Genomic DNA, 17,899 nt, shown 5'->3' with positions numbered 1-17,899 from the left:
CACTATACTATACTACACTAAACTATTCTCCTGTAAACTATACCATACTAACTACTACTACACTACTGCACACTATACTATACTACACTATTCAATACTACACCACACTATACTATATCAACTATACTACTGTACACTATACTATACTACACTAAACTATTCTCCTGTAAACTATACTATACTAACTACTACTACACTACTGCACACTATACCACACTACACTATACTACACTATTCAATACTACACTACACTATACTATATTAACTATACTACTGTACACTATACTATACTAATTACTACTACACTACTGCACACTATACTACTACACTACACCACACTATACTATATTAACTATACTGCTGTACACTATACTATACTACTGTACACTATACTACACTACACTACACTACACTATACTACACTATACTATACTATGCTACTGTACACTATACTATACTACACTAAACTATTCTCCTGTAAACTATACTATACTAACTACTACTACACTACTGCACACTATACTATACTACACTATTCAATACTACACTACACTATACTATATTACTGTACACTATACTATACCATCTGTACTATACTACACTACAGTACACTCTACTATACCTTATAATACTATCCTAACTATGCTACTGTACACTACACTATACTACACTACACTTTACCACACTATACTATACTATACTATACTATACTATACTATACTATACTATACTATACTATACTATACTATACTATATATCCACTCACAACATATGGTTTGTGACAGTGGCTTGTAGACAGAAATGCAAATAGTAATAGTACAACCTAAAAAGTGCAGATAAAAATGTAAGTATGTGTACAGCATATATGAGGTGGTATCAAAACGTTTCGAGACTAGTTTTGTAACACACCAACAGATGGCAGCACAAGGCACAGTCACAGGGAGCATTGACCTTCCTAAGTCAGTGTGTCAAAAGGCATCATCCTGACCATGTGCATTACCACGTCTGCTATTCTGATCACTTGCTCGGTCTGTCACTGAGATCTTCTCACGTGTGAGTTTCTCGCCAATACCAACATGATCTCTCTTCCGCACCCACCCTACTCGCCCTGGCTCCTATGGATTTCGCCCTGTTCCTGAACATGAAGATCCAGCTCAAAGGTCGCCGTTTTGGCACCATTACAGAGATCCAGTGCAAATCGCAGAAGATGCTTGACACCCTTCGAAAAAGAAGACACGTTCCAGAAGTGGCAGGAATGCTGGGAGTGCTGTATTGCTGAGCAAGGAGACTATTTTATAGGTGATTGTGTGTAAACATAGATAAATAAAGTACTTTCTTGTCAAACATTGCGAGTCTCGAAACGTTTGATGCCACCACGAACTCCGGCTCAAGGTTCTGGTCAGTGTAAAAATGTGCAGAAGCTAAAGAGCAAGCACACTTACACTATATATACACATACATAAAATTAGATACACTATGTAGTAGATATTGTCATTTTGCATGTGAATTTCAGTGCACAGGTTATTATACAATGCATTTTGGGATTCAGATCCTTACTGAAGTAAGGACACTGTAGTATTATGATATAACATTGTCCCATATAATGCACAATGTCTTATAGAAAGCTTGTTCAGCTCTGTAGAAATGTACTGCAAATCGTGAAGCACATTTAATCCACATCCATTTGATGTCTCCCTAAAACAGAGGCACTACATACAGCCTGTGTGAGTTCAAGTCTTTTAAACAGTAATTTATGTTAGTTGGTATTTTGGCGCCTCCTAGTGAAATAAAGTGGTACCGCAGGTTTATGACAAATATTTCAAACTGCATAAAGTGCAATCACTATTACATGTGAGCCTGATGAGCTCTTTCTTTTAATAAATACAGTCACAAATGTAGACAAGAAATCACATGTGTGGACTGAATCTTCTTTCTGTTGTTCATTTGACTGGATAAAAATGGAAAGAGATGAGCTGTGCTGAGGAAGGAGGAAAAGAGGAAGACTAAGGAAGAGGTTTATGGATGTGGTGGGGGAAGACATGCATGTAGTTGGTTTGAAAGAGGCAGATGTAAAGAAGAAGCCAAAAGAAAAAGAAAAGGAAAAGACAAAACCCAAACCCTTATTGAGCAGCTTTGTAAATGATTGTTTTTTCTCATGCTGACTGCACCCCAGGCCTCCTCAACTCATGTACATCATTACCTGACTTTACTAACACCCCTGAATCTGAATAAATCTCCACTAATCTCCACAAGCACACTCCAAAATTGAGTGGAATGTTTTCCCAGGGGAGGAGTGAAGCTTATTATGGGGCGAATGGAAAATAAATGTGTATTTGGATGTCAACAGCATGAACTTCTTCAGCAGTTTGATCTACAGGAGCTCGTCTGATAAATCAGACCACACGGACCAGCCTTCGCTCCTCACATGCATTAATGAACCTCGTCCACGCATGAAATTCACCACTGTTCCTTCCTTGGAGCACTTTCTGACCACTGCAGACCAGGAACATCTCACAGGAGCTGCAGTTTTGAAAATGCTCCGACCCAGACGTCTAGACGTCACGTGCTACTTAATATTTCCCACTAACAGGTGCCCCGATGAAGAGACAGTGTTGTTCATGTCATAATGTTATTCCTGATCAGTGTATCTTTAGTATTGCTTTATTATTTTTAATCATTGTGATGATTATATTTACGGTATAAAATCGTATCAGCAGACTGAATAAACCCAGGAAAAGAAAATCCTATAATGGGAGTTGTTGTGATGCATGAAATGGGTTTCAAAATGTCCCCAATACGTCTGAAAAGATCCAAAGCGCTCATCACCATATACATGACCAATAATTACAGAGTAACACAGTCACCACACACACACTTCATATTTTTTTCTCTTTTTATTTTTTTGTACTTCAGTAATTAACTTTCAGTCTAACACACGTATGAGGATCGTAATGCAACAGATACTCGTACGCATCTGTATATATAAATATAACAAAAAAAATTGTATAATTTGGATTCCTTTGTAATTACTTTAATACTGAAAGCAGAAAAAGGAGGGAATAAACCTTTGTGAGCCACATGCAAAAAAAAAAAAGGGTGAGAAATGTATTTATTGACTGTAATCAAAATCTCACAATACCAAATATGATCAATGCATTACAGCACAAATGATCCATCTCACATCCAAAACCTGGAATGAAACAGGAATTTTATTGGTGGTCTTTGTCTCAGGAGGTATGTGCCCTCTGGGGCTGTTTGCACAAATGATTAACAATATAATAGAAACTTGAGAAATCTGATCGCAGATGATCTGGAGGACACGGTGAGATGCGAGGGGTTGGGTTTTGTTCCACAATGAGCATCTGGAGATGTTGTGCAGAGATTCACAGTGTAAGAAGAGGACACACGTGTGATGATCCTCGACGGATAGAAAGCAGAATGTTGGACTGACGGATTGTTCAAAACACACAGAGATCTTTCACGCTATAATTCTTTCTTTTCTCCGTTGAAAGCTTTTGAGAGTCAATTGATTTTTTTTCCAAGAAAACAATCGATAATTTTTTATACCGGAGCGGTTGAGAGTCGAGGGCCTCGCTCAAGGGCCCATCAATGGCAGCTTGGTAGTGGAGTACGATACCTTAAACACTAAGCTACACAAAATATTACACATTCTTTCAGCCATTTCCATATATTCATGTATATTTCTATATATTTTATTCTTCTTGACTGTTTCAAGTCGCAGCTCTGATTAACTCAATGATTTTAGACCAAAACGACAAAAACAAACGTCATGGCGTTTATTAGAATAGACACTGAAACCACAGGCATCAGATACCGAACCGCTTTATTGTCAAATCAAAGGCTAAAGTACACCAGAGTCTTTTTTCCATTTTTATTTTTTTTGCTTTTCCCTGCTGTGGTGCTTCTCACAGCGGTGTGTTTCACTGCCTAAACACACGGCCTGTAAACCTTGGGAACAAAAAAAATCAATCCATCCATCAAAACACGAACGACCAAGTGTATGTGTGTGTGTAAGCTAGTCAGGAAGTGAGTGAGTATCTCTGGTTCTCTCAGATGAAGTGTAAGATGAGGCAAATTGTCCACTTGGTGGCGCTCTTTATGGGCGGATTCCTGGAGGAAAAGCTTTCACCGTCACCATCTTCACAAACACACTAAATATATATACACACACACACACACTCTCCCTCTCCCTCTCTCTCTTACACACACACCCTCACACACTCGGTCATTCGCACATCCTTCCGCGTCGGTTAATAAAACATACAACACATGAACAATCGGAGAATCGTAGCTCAGCCTGCGACCTGCCCGGGGACAGAAAGTGCCGGAACCATCAGTCTCTGAGGAAACGGAGAGCGACGGCGGCTCGTATCGAGCCTCCATCACGTCTCCTCCCTCCTCCACGTCCTCACAGCCACCAGAAACGGACGTATACGATGAGCATGATGAAGAAGACGCCGCCGGCCGCCAGCTTGGCGTAGGTGGAGCGCGTGTTCAGGTATTTGGCGTCGCTGCGGTATTTCTTGGACAAACTCGAAAGGTTGCTGGCCTTCGAGTCCAAAGCTAAAAGACCACAAACAAACGACAATAAAACGAAAGCCGCCTTAAACCTGCACAACATCAACGATTACTGAACAGTTTATGTGATTTGAGCTTTGTTTTGTTTTGTTACCTGATAAAGCTTCTCCACGCTGCAGCACCTCCTCGATGTTGGCCACCATGATCCTCTGGACGTCCTGCAGCTCTGTGTTAATGCTGCCCAGGTTCCTGCGAGCTCTGCTGTCGATATAAGACTTCTTCGTTTTCTGGATGTACGTGTCTGTGGGCAGGTGAAAGCCGGTCAGTGACACTTCAATCATCTTACTGATGCTGATGACCACAAACGCTCAGAGATCGATGCGGTCTTCCCTCTGCCACATACATCAGCTCACAAACACCAATGATTGGATAAAAATCCATGATTGACAGGGACACGAGAGTTTGCCCCTCCCACCCAGAGAGCAAGCACGACTGGAGAGCACACACACACACACTAACACTCACACACACATTCACTCTTTCTCTTACACACACACACACTACCACACACTACCACACACATTCACTCTCATACACACACACATTTACTCTCACACACAATCACTCTTGTGCACACATTCACACTCTTACACACATTTACTCTCATACACACTAACACACACACACACACACACACATACACATTCACTCTCATATACACACACACACACACACACATTCACTCTTGTGCACACATTGCTCTGTTATACGCACTTACACACACACACTTGTTTACTCGCACACACAGAGAGGAAGGCGCTATCTACCCTCTTCTGCATGCACAAGCTCATGCACACAGACGATTGGCTGGATCTCTATGACTGACAGGGGAATCAGAGTTTTCCCACCCAAAGACCAAACACGTTTATTTATACATCAAAAATCCCTTTCTTTCTCTCTTTCTTACCAAACTCGATGAAGGAGTACGGCCTGGACACGGTGGGAACTTTCTTGCCGTACTGCTCGTGGAACTCGGCTTGGAGATCTTCTAAGTAAGCGAAGGCGAGTTTCTTAGAGAACGCGGCCTCACAGAGCACCAGGTAACACACCCCCTTCTCGATCAGGTAACTTTACAAAGAACAGAAAAAACAGATCGGATTAGATCAGACAAATCAGATCGGTCAGTGAACCGGATCATTTCGAGATACGTTCACTCTTATACGCACACTCACACACACACATTTGGAAATTCTGCTCCAGGAAATGACACGAGGAATGAGGTCACACAGAACAGGAAGTGAGGATGACAACAGGAAGTCAGGATAGCCATTTTTTTCAATTGAATGACCTGTATATACATTTGAACGGCCTGAAATACATTTTTTTGTGTGTGTGTGTTTGTGTGTGTGTTGCTCACTGAAAGGTCATAGATCCGGCCTCCAGCGTGCAGCGTGTTGGACTTTGTTCATTAAGCTTCCGAAACAGCTGTTTGGCTTGGCTCTGATACTGCTGCATGTCCCGACCCATCTACAAAACATACACACACACACACGGTTACATGTCAGATAGATAACACACACATTGAGACATACAGTAACCACCTATTAGGCACGTGCTTATATGTTCGATCATAAAATCGCCCCCTCCCCTCCTTTTATCCCACTTACACCACAGCAATTTACAGCTGCTGTGTAAATTTTCATTTATTAAACGTGCCATACATTTGAACTGTTTACAATAGAGGTCGAACAATTCATCAGTTTTGCAGATTAATCGGCACTGGCAGTCGATTACTGGAACTATTGGCACAAATCCATACTGATAGTTTTTCCGGGTTGCGTTATACAGTACGAGAGTGGCCTCTAGAGGCCAATCAATAATGCCACTAATCTGCTGTTTATTTGACTTTTTTTTTTTTATTATTATTTATTGAATTTTTCATTCATTTGTATTGTTACATTTTGTTTCAGTTCAAATGCATGTCTTATTTTCCTTCATATTTATATTTATTTCATTTAGCACATTTTCATGATTCAGCACTGTTTTTTATATATATATATATATATATATATATATATATATATATATATATATATATATATATATATATTTATATATTTATATATTTATATATTTGAAATAAAGTTTAGTACTACTGGTCTTTGTTTGTTTTTTAAACCAGTATTCGTTTGAAAAATGGTTGATTAATTGGTTGGTTGACCTCTAGTTTATACCAGGGTTCTCCAATCTTTTATACACCACAGGTCACTTGTTTTGAAAATATTTACACAGATCAGCTGGTCAGATGTGTGTGTGTGTGTGTGTGTGTGTGTGTGTGTGTGTGTGGAGGAAGTTGTTTTCTATACAAAAATAGATATAACTATACATTTAACTTATATTAAGAGTAATTAAATTACTCTTAATATAAGTTAAATGTATAGTTATATCTATTCCATAGCTCCATAGCTACTGGTGCACAGTGTCAAAAAAAATTATATTATATTATATATATATATATATATATATATATATATATATATATATATATATATATATATATATATATATATATATATATATATACACACACACACACACACACACACACACATTGGTGTGAAAAAGTGTTTGCCCCCTTCCTGATTTCAGATGTTTGAGATCATCAAACTAATTTAAATATTAGTAAAAGATAACACAAGTGAACACAAGATGCAGTTTTTAAATGAAGGTTTTTATTATTGAGGAAAAACAAAATCCAAAACCACATGGCCCTGTTTAAAAAAGTGTTTGCCCCCGTTAAGATTTTGGTTTATCACACCCGAGTTGAATTTCTCTCACCACACCCAGGCCTGATTACTGCCACACCAGTTCACAATCAAGAAATCTCTTAAATAGGACCTGGCTGACAAAGTGAAGTAGATCAAAAGATCCTCAAAGGCTAGACATCATGCCGAGATCCAAAGAAATTCAGAAACAAATGAGAAAGAAAGTAATTGAGATCTATCAGTCTGGAAAAGGTTATAAAGCTGTTTCTAAAGCTTTGGGACTCCAGTGAACCAAGGTGAGAGAAATTATTCACAAATGACAAAAACATGAAACAGTGGAGATCCTTCCCAGGAGTGGGCCGGCCAACCAAAATGACCCCAAGAGCACAGCGACGACTCCTCCAAGAGGTCACAAAAGACCCCACGACAACATCCAGATATCTGCAGGCCTCACTTGCCTCAGTTAAGGTCAGTGTTCATGACTCCACCATAAGAAAGAGACGGCAAAAATGGTCTGCATTGTAGAGCACCAAAATAGAAACCGCTGCTGAGTAAAAAGAACATAAAGGCTCGTCTCAGTTTTGCCAGAAAACATCGTAATGATCCCCAAGACTTTTGGGATTGACGAGACAAAAGTTTTTGGAAGCTGTGTGTCCCATTACGTCTGGTGTAAAATTACCAGCGCATTTCAGAAAAAGAGCATCATACCAACAGTAAAATATGTTGGGGGTAGTGTGATGGTCTGGGGCTGTTCTGCTGCTTCAGGTCCTGGAAGACTTGCTGAGATCAATGGAACCATGAATTCTGCTGTTTACCAAAAAATCCTGGAGGAGAATGTTATCACAAACGCTCGATTGCAGTTGTTGCTGCTAAGAGCGGCCCAACCAGTTATTAGGTTTAGGGAGCAAACACTTTTTCACACAGGGCCATGTAGGATTTTGTTTTCCCTCAATAATAAAAACCTTCATTTAAAAACTGCATGTTGTGTTCACTTGTGTTATCTTGTACTAATATTTAAATTAGTTTGATGATCTGAAACATTAAAGTGTGACACAAGCAAAAAACAATAATATTCACACCACTGTACATACACACACACTATTTTCAAAAGTATTGGGTCACCTGACCTTTCCTGCTACATGCGGCTCTTCTCCAAACTCTTACCACAAAGCTGAATTTTGCATTCACTTGATTTTGAAAACCCAAAACCTGTTCCAGCATGGCAGCGTCCCTGTGCACAAACTGAGCTTCTTGCAGATCTGCTTTACATGCTTTGGAGAGGAAGATCTTGAGTGGCCTGCTACAGAGCTCTGATCTCATCCCTACTCAACACCTTTGGGATGAATTGGAACGAATATGAATATACAGTAAATATTCGTTTCAATTCGCAGCCATCCAGCGACATAATCACAACTCGTGCTGCTCACATTAGGGGGGAGGGCATGTGATAAACCCATGGGTGTATCGATTTATTGGAATTCTCTCTCTCTCTCTCTCTCTCTCTCTCTCACTCTCACTCACATAAATATATCTATATCTATCTATCTATAACGTATGAGAGAGACACATATTCTCCTCAGCACATTCTTACACACCGGTGGTTGGGGACATCTGGTTTATAATTGCAGCTAAAGTTCTCGCCTGCCCTGGAGCGGAGGTGAAACTCGTTCTCTCGTTCTTTGCTTTGTAGCAAATTCAAACAAACACAAAAAAATTTAAAAGAGGTCTGGAGACTCATTACATACTTATGAGATAAACACCTTGTCAAAAAAGCTTCTTTAACAGTACGGGGCGTCTGCTGCTGTACAAATGTGTGTGAAGGTCGTTATTATGAAAACTACAACTTATTCAAATGGCGGTGTTCAGAAACATGGATGGATGGATGGATGGATGGATGGATGTACATGGATGATGGATAGATTGATATTTTAGGATGGATGGATAGACATGAATGAATGTACGAATAGATGTTGATGATGGATGGATAGACCGAAGGAAAGACAAACAGACTGATAGAAATACAAACAGACAGAAAGAAAGAGAAATGGACAGAATGATAGACAGGTGATTAGATACACAGACAGTCAGTCAGACCGAATGTTTAGATGGATGGATGGATGGATGGATAATTGAGGGATAAATATGGCAAAGGAATGAAGCAGAATCTGAACAAACCTTCTCACTTGCCTTCACGGCCGCATGAGAGAAATGAAGGGACAGAAAGGAAGAGACGTGAGTTAGTCCACACAGCTACACTCGCTGCTGTTAGCTATCGTTTTTACAATAAGATGCAAAAGTTTTCACCCCCCCCCCTTTCTCTTTATACATAAAAGATCACAACAGACTGAATTCATACTTGAAAAAAATAAAAATCACATTTGGTGCAGTACATTTTTTGTGGGCGTGGCCTTTTTTGATGGAAGCTGAAAAATACAACATATATTTTCAGACGAAAAAAATAAATAAATAAATAAATAAACTTTGAGTACATTCGTTTGCTCGCCACTGCGTTCTGTTTTCCTCCATAAGGTTCCAGTAAACTTAGTAAACAAATTTACATATAAAACTGGACGAGATGAAACACGGGTTATAAGGCCTTTTCCTATTTTGCACATTTCACTGTACAAAACGAAAGTGGTACGCAGGGGATGGAATAAAACACGGTCACATACCACGCAGGAGCTGTAGGGCCGGTCCGATCAACCGCCCCAAGACACCCGCCTTTTTGACATTTTTATTTAATTACTAATTTCTTTTGGAAACAGAACCACAGGACTCGCACCTTCTCCCCAACACTGCTGATCTACAGGCTAGCTGGTTACATTCACGAAACACACATCACGATATATCGTGTATCATGAAAACTTATGTAAGTATCGCGATACGATATTTTCCTCCGTATCGCACTGAAACTAGTGTCGTCTTAATAGATGAACTTAAGAAAGTTAGGACGCATTGTTAATTTATGGATATTATGTTCTAAATTAAAATCCATGTTTTTTTTTTAAATGCTGTTAAGTGATATATAACAACTTATCGCTGTTATTTTATTCTCCGTTTCAGTTGAGCTAATGTAGCTACCTAGCCATAACTAGCTGATAGCTTTCGGGAAATAAAAATTGTTTTAAAAGTAAAAATTAAACCTGTTCGTCTTCTTGCATTGACGCAGCCAGAGGCAGTCCATCCGCCAGCCGCGCGATCATCGTGAACAACACCATTTTTCTGTAATTTCTGCTCCGAGCCGCTTCAGCCTGCAGATGTGATGACGGCTCTCTGAATTACGCAGCCTACTTCTCCCACCCGCATTACGTGCAAATCCCGCCCACCGCGCTATGATTGGTTCCTTGAGATAATAATAGACGGAGCGTGAACGCCCGGCCAACCATATCGCACAAAACGGAAGCGAAAAGGCCAATCAGAATGCGTAAAGTAAAGTCGTTCGGAAAACGATTGGGAAAGAAAAATGACAGGTTGTCAACAGTCGTGGACTCGATGAGCTGGCCGGAAATACGTGACAGTATGGTGCTGCCTTATTAGCTGTCCGTAGGGAAATTTGTATCCAAGTGTAATTAGTTCTGGTTAGCGGGGTTTTTTTTATTGCTTGAAAAACACACAATTTTATTTAATTTTTTTTAGAAAAAACTTTTTATCTGCAAATAAAATTAATACATGCTGCATTAAAAAGCATGATGGCTTTGAAATTAAATAATGCATGTATAATAGATATTGTTTTGGTTGTTGAGAACAGTGGTGATCAGTGATTGGTTGCTCGTAACCGTAGTGATCAGTGATTAGTTGTTGGGAACAATGGTGATTGGTGATTGTTGGGAGCTATTGTGATCAGTTTTTGGTTGTTGAAAACTGTTGCGATCAGTGATTGATTGTTGGGAGCTGTGGTGATCAGTAATTGGTTGATGGGAGCTGTGGTGATCAGTGATTGATTGTTGGGAGCTGTGGTGATCAGTAATTGGTTGATGGGAGCTGTGGTGATCAGTAATTGGTCATTGGAAACTGTCGATCAGTGATTGATTGTTGGGAACTGTGGTGATCAGTGATTGATTGTTGGGAACTGTGGTGATCAGTGATTGGAAACTGTGGTGATCAGTGATTGGTTTGTTGGGAGCTGTGGTGATCAGTGACTGGTTTGTTGGGAGCTGTGGTGATCAGTGATTGGTCATTGGGAACTGTGGTGATCAGCGGTTGGAAATTGTGGTGATCAGTGATTGGCAACTGTGATGATCAGTGATTGGGAGCTGTGGTAATCAGTGATTGGCTGTTGGGATCAATTTGAGAGACACCACATTTGTCTGAAATTAAAAACTTAAACTACAAAGGCCAAAATGTTTCCTTATGCATACTGAGGTAAGGGTAATACATTTACGATTGTCTTTACAAGGATAAGCAGATAAAAGTGTATTATTCCAAATTATAATTAATCTTCTTCATTCACACACTCAAAGCGGTCACTGGGTGACCATTGCCCTTCACAATAAACTTTGGGAAGTCCGAGATTATGTAGTGCAGGTCTGAAAGTCGCAGTTATAAAATGTCATCACAAAACCTTCACCTTTGACATAGAACAATCAGAAGCACACTTAGTCATAAATAATATCCAGACGGAGCATGTTTTCATGAGCTGTAATCACACAACGTTCTCTGGCAAGGACGACGATGTAACTCATGAGTCACTAATAAAAATATATGTATATAAAGATATGAGCAAGAACTCTAACTCAATCTCATTTGATATGATTTTGAGTAACATGCTTCCAACTTCTCTGTCCTGTGATTTGATGCAGTTTGAACAAAACTAAACCCAGATGTCTTCCAGACACAGTAGGGGTGGTATCATTTGCGGTTTATTAAACAATGTGCTCTGGTGGGACAAAAACAAAAAATAAACCCTTATAATGTAATCGCCCAGACTAAACGTTTGTATATAAACGCTTCAGTAATTTTAATGCTGGAGCTTTGAGGACTCGCACCCGCGCTCGGTGAAGTCCTCATGCGTCCCCTGGTCCGAGTCTTTCGTTCATTTGTCAGGTGACTCCCAAAAAAGCTACAAAATGCAGTAGATCAGGTTTATTTTTGCCAGAATCTTGACATTATTCTTAAAATACTTGAGAGTCGTGTGACAAAAAGAACGTACGACATGGACCAGAAGATATGAGAGGTGAGCTACTCCTTCTGTTTATCATAATTTGTCCTTAGCTGCATTATCATATTTTTATTATTGGAACTACAGTCAGTAAGTTGGTGTATGCAAACGTGTTTTGGGGATCTGCTTATTGAAAATGGAAACAAAATGAACAAAATGACTAACTCAAAAAAAAAAGAAGATGAATTCACTTTGACTGAACGAGGTTCAAAGAACCAAGTCGTTCTTTAAAAATGATCAGTTTTTCCCATCACTACAGGAGTGTGTGACCCCGAATGATCCTAAAAAGTGTTTTGGGACAACTCAGAAAGTTTGCCAAATTTTAAATTTCTGCTTGTATGTGCAAAGTTTTAGTGCTAAGATCTAACTGGAGTGTTCAACTTCTGATTGTGTTGTGTTCAGAATTATTTTTACCTCAAAAAATCATCATCGAGGTGTGATTATATAACAGGCAATAAACGTGAGTTTATGAATGAAATAAAGTAGCTAAATTAGGATTATGTGGGAAGGGATATAGATGTGTGTGTGTGTGTGTGTGTGTGTGTGTGTGTCACTTAGATGAGGATGGGTCTGGTTTCTTCCTTATATCATGTCAGAGAGTTTTTTTTCCCCACATCGCTTCTGGAATGTAAGGATGCATTTATATATTTTACATTTATAACCACAATGTAAGAATTTTTGTGAAGCTGCTTTGTGACAATTTCCATTAAAATGAATTAAATTGACTTAGTAAGGTAAATGATGGACTAAAGACATTGTCTATTGTGTGCTTTTGGGTCTAGATTAATGATTTACTTATTCCATGTAGATATTGTGAGTGGGATCCATACAGATAGAGAAGTTCATCTTCATACTTTCCCCTCAATGGCGTACTCTGCATGTTCTTTTCCTTGAGTTTAGCAGAGCTGAAAATAATGTGCCTGAATAAGATCTCTCTCTCTCTCTCTCTCTCTCTCTCTCTCTCATAAACAAAAACAGACAGCATTAAGCCTGATCAGATGTTCAGTGTTAACATCCAGCAGCTGTTGTCTTTCGCAATCCGCAGAAATGTTTACCACTCTGTGGAAAATGTCAAAAGTCAGAAGGTTTTTCTTCTTCTGCAGGTTTCTTCTGACTAGAATTGAAATGTTTTTGTTAATCTAATATCCTGCTTTTTGTTGATAAGGCATTACATAACCTTCTTATTTATCTGACCTACTTTTAACATATACTTCTTCTTGAACTCCTAGATCTTTTGACGATGTCCTCATAGTCCTTAGTTTTTCCTTGTATTCGTTTAAGAACTATGGGATCTCAAGCTTTTAGCTACGCTGCTCCTTTTTTGTGGACTCTACTTCCTAAGAACCCGGGTTTCCTTCCACAGTAAAAACAGTATAATATGGGAATCTTTGCAGGTGATGGAATTTATTGAATTGTATAAAATATTTTCTTTAATACAAGGTAATAAATGTAACTATTAGACAGTACACAGGTTAAAATAAGACATAAAATTCAACCTTTACGACAAGTAAATAAGTTCAGTTAAGAAGGTAAAACCAGAAATTGCTGTAAATCATTCAATCCCTGTTTTAAATGATTTTATCTGAGAAAACAATCTGCTGACACATCTACATTTTTATAAAGTACAATTCCCTGATTGAGCTTTATTGAGACAAATGCAAGGCTTTTCATGAACCTGATGTGTAAAGGAGGGAAGAAAAAACATTGTAGGGTTTGAATCAAAACAGGTTAAAGTGTGTGTGTGTGTGTGTGTGTGTGTGTGTGTGTGTGTGTGTGTGTGCAGGTGAGTACTAATTAATCTACTCATTCACACACTCATAACGGTCGCAGCAGGTCCCCGGGTGGCCGTTGCCCTTCACGATGAGTTTGGGAAGTCCACGATTGGGGCAGTATGTGGGTTTTGGATCGCAGGTCTGGAAGTTGCATGTGCACACAGCAGGAATAACAGGGCAGCACTGACCGGGTTCAATGTGGGGTTCACTGATGAAGGAGTCTGCTGGACAAGGTGGAGCAGGAATCTCAGGACAGGTCGCATTAGGACATCCAGATTCCTCTGGAAGAAGAGGGCAGGAGGGAGGGGTTCAACAGCATTCAATGTAACCATAAATGGACAAAAATGGTATTTTTTAAAGTAATCATTGGTCATTTGTGAATATAATATGAATATAATAGGAATTAAAGCATCAATATTAATAGAAATCAATGGAGAAAAAAACGGCACATTCTCACTCAGCAGGTTGCAGCAGTCGGCCTCGTACATTGGAGTACTAAAGTAGACACACTTTCTATATCCACACACACACTTGCAGCTCTGAACCTCACATCCATACTCATTACACACATATTCAGGTTTTGGCGGCTCTGGTTCGTCAGGCTGTTTTTCTTCGTAAAAATACATCCTGTCAGCTTAGAGAGGGAAAAGAGTTTTGAGAATTTAAAGGTGTATAATATATGGAAGAGTGTGTGTGTGTGTGAGTGAAATGGGTAACGTCAGTAGGTATTAGGTTGAAATTCTCGTAGGTAATCTGTAATTACGCTACCAACATCAATTGCTTGTAAATAAACTCTTTAGTTGATGAATCTTTCTACTTTGTTTTTCTCTTACAAAATACGCTACACGGCTAAAATTTGGTGGCATGTGCTCTTTAAACATCCCATTCCACATTTAGTCCCAATTTCCTCTTATAATAAGATCCACTCTTCTGGGAAGATGTTCCACTAGATTTTGGAGTGTGCTTCTGGAGATTTGTGGGGATTCATTCAGTCACAAGGACACTAGTAACGTCAGCATGGACGATTAATCTTTAAAGGTGTTCAATAGGGTTGAGATCTGAGTTCAATAGCAGGAGATCTTCCACTCCAACCCATGCAAAGGGAAAATTTCATGCTAGCGTATTGAAAGCCATCATACAAGTGATGACCTTTTATGCGAATGACGCACAACTGGATGTTTAAATTAAATAAGGTCTGAAGCCTGATGTGAACTCTACATTCTGGCTTTAACTCAACTAGGAATATGACATGCGTGAACATTTCTGAGTGTGTGTGTGTGTGTGTGTGTGTGTGTGTGTCACCCGTTAGAACTTTATCGCAGGCATCATATGTGTTATAACTAAAAGATGCTTCACAGGATTGATCCGAATAACAATCACAAGTTCCCACATGCACGTTGCAGCCATATTGAACAGGACATGGAGGTCTGACTAAGACGTTTTTGAGATGATTTGGAACCGCTAAGAAAAAGACAGAGAGAAGGAATCATAAATTTGTGTATTTTCTTGTCCTTTTTCCACTTTCACTCAATGCTGTGTAAAGCATCATACAAATGTACAGAAGAATAAAGAGTTATAGATTGTAGTACCTTTGCACACGCCTGTTTGTGGAGATGTGACCGATTCAATCCCAACAGTAAGGGCGCAAACTAAATCTGAATCACAGTTACCATATTTCCAGCTCGGCCCACCGCACACCTGGCCCTTCCGCTTGGGGCAGTGGGAACAACACCCACACGGATCAGTCACCATTCGGCTGTAGCAGCTACGGCGTCGCGGTGGACACTGAAACTCGGAGCAGTTGCAATTTGGAACCCCTGGGACAATGGTACAATCGCACATCCCAGTTAGAAATCAGAGTAATGTTGTAAAAGATAATACATGAAGTCGTTTAACACTTTTCATTTCATGTACTTACTGGTGCAAATTCCTTCAGCATAAAAATCCATCGGGGGTTCACTGGGCACACAAATTAGACCAGACTCGCACGCGCCCTCTTTGTTTTCTCCGCATTTCTCTCCTTCATGCAGAATCAGATACCCCGAGCATGACATCAGGAGGCACATAAATGCCAGCATCCGAGCCGAGATCAGTAAAATGCTCGGGATCATCGTGCTGCCTCAAAACATCCAGTGAAACAAACTGAGCAAATACACCAGGCATAAAAATGACAAATGGACCTGAAAATGATAAGAAAACCTGGGTGTGTTTCTGCAGCTCACTGAATAGCAAACATTTCACTTTTCCAGATGCTTTCTCTCATTCTCTCTCTCTCTCTCTCTCTCTCTCCATCTATCTCTCCCACACATTTAAAAAAATGGCTCTGACTTGGAAGGATGCTTAGAAATGTCAGGGGGGGTTTTCAAACCAAAACAAAATACTTGCACTTTATCTCAAAACACAGGAATTTGTCAGTCTGGAAAGGTTCAACCCCTGTGAGTTGAAGAAAGAGAGAGAAAGTAAGAGAGAGAGAGGAAGGAAATGGAAATGAGATGTGTACCGGATCGAATGCTGTTTAGGGAGATAGTCAGGATGAAATCAGTGGCAGTGGCTCACAGACTGAAAACAGTCTGAAATGGCGTTGAGGGTTTAGAGAAGGAGCAGGAACAAGAAAGAATGCAGGTTTTCTATATAAAATGTGATACATTTGACCTTTTATTGATTCATGGGACCGATTTTGTGCACAGGGGCATTGCCATGCTGGAACAGGTTTCAGTCTTCTTCTTCAAGTGAGGGAAAACGTTCATGCTAGCGTAACCAAAGGCATCCTCTATTATTGTGTGCCTGCAGCTGTGTGGTAGCAGTTTGATGAAAAATGAAATATTCCTGGTGTCAGGTGTCTCAGGACTTTTGTCTGTATAGTGTACGCTGCCTCAGGGGAGTTAGTCATATATATGTTAGCAACAATCTAAGTTATGAGTAAAGTAAATTCACCTCAGATCTCTGTTACAGACAAAGACAACAGACATAGCTGTATATCTGTAAAAATATGTAAAAAATAGTTCTGCTTTCTTAACTGTCGAGGCTGCGATCAGCCATGTTGATTTAAATCCATTTAGAATGGGGGATTCTGAATTTATTTCTTTCAGATATAAATTAAGAGTGATGACCTTTAGTTGACACAGCATTCCTTTTTGCTGCTTTGTGAACTCTGTGTGTGTGTGTGTGTGTGTGTGTGTGTGTGTGTGTCACCTGTCAGAACTTTATCACAGGCATCTATTAATGAAAGCTGCATCACAATTTTCCACATGCATGATGCAGCAATATCGAACAGGACATGGAGGACTGACTAAGATGCGTTTAAGATGATTTGGCAACCAAAAAGACACTCTGTGTGTGTGTGTGTGTGTGTGTGTGTGTGTGTGTGTGTGTGAGAGAGAGAAAGAGAGAGAGAGAGAGAGAGAGAGAGGATCATAATGGATCATCTGTTTACTCCATGCTTTTCTAAAGCACCATACAAATGTACAGAAGAATAAAGAGTTATAGATTGTAGTACCTTTGCACACGCCTGTTTGTGGAGATGTGACCAATTTAATCCCAAACTAAATCTGAATCACAGTTACCATATTTTCAGCTGGGCCCACCGCACACCTGGCCCTTCTGCTTGGGGCAGTGGGAACAACACCCACACGGATCAGTCACCATTCGGCTGTAGCAGCTACGGC

General features: G+C 39.7%; 2 protein-coding genes across 3 annotated transcripts; both read right to left on the bottom strand.

Moving 5' to 3' along the window:
* Nucleotides 1–3,827: 3,827 nt before the first annotated feature.
* sec22bb (SEC22 homolog B, vesicle trafficking protein b) lies at nucleotides 3,828–10,612 on the bottom strand. 2 transcript variants are annotated; one of them, XM_046872178.1, is made up of 6 exons: nucleotides 10,448–10,612; nucleotides 9,480–9,491; nucleotides 5,957–6,066; nucleotides 5,507–5,667; nucleotides 4,694–4,840; nucleotides 3,828–4,584 (listed from the first exon to the last, which is right to left on the bottom strand). In XM_046872178.1, exons 1-6 carry the CDS (start codon nucleotides 10,520–10,522, stop codon nucleotides 4,430–4,432), a joined length of 660 nt encoding a protein of 219 aa, XP_046728134.1. In that variant the 5' UTR covers nucleotides 10,523–10,612; the 3' UTR covers nucleotides 3,828–4,429. The 2 variants fall into 2 exon arrangements, with proteins under 2 accessions (XP_046728134.1, XP_046728135.1); XM_046872179.1 differs by lacking the exon at nucleotides 9,480–9,491 and having other exon boundaries at nucleotides 10,448–10,610.
* Nucleotides 10,613–13,847: 3,235 nt separating this feature from the next.
* On the bottom strand, nucleotides 13,848–16,499 carry LOC124399418 (cysteine-rich motor neuron 1 protein-like). Its single transcript, XM_046870286.1, has 5 exons — nucleotides 16,153–16,499; nucleotides 15,824–16,051; nucleotides 15,537–15,695; nucleotides 14,692–14,868; nucleotides 13,848–14,515 (listed from the first exon to the last, which is right to left on the bottom strand). Exons 1-5 carry the CDS (start codon nucleotides 16,343–16,345, stop codon nucleotides 14,262–14,264), a joined length of 1,011 nt encoding a protein of 336 aa, XP_046726242.1. The 5' UTR covers nucleotides 16,346–16,499; the 3' UTR covers nucleotides 13,848–14,261.
* Between the last annotated feature and the right edge of the window lie 1,400 nt (nucleotides 16,500–17,899).

This window comes from Silurus meridionalis, chromosome 17 (genome assembly GCF_014805685.1).
Source record: "Silurus meridionalis isolate SWU-2019-XX chromosome 17, ASM1480568v1, whole genome shotgun sequence".
In the NCBI taxonomy this organism is placed as follows: domain Eukaryota; kingdom Metazoa; phylum Chordata; class Actinopteri; order Siluriformes; family Siluridae; genus Silurus; species Silurus meridionalis.
Note: the sequence above shows the minus strand (reverse complement) of the source record. Positions and strands in the feature narration are given on the sequence as shown.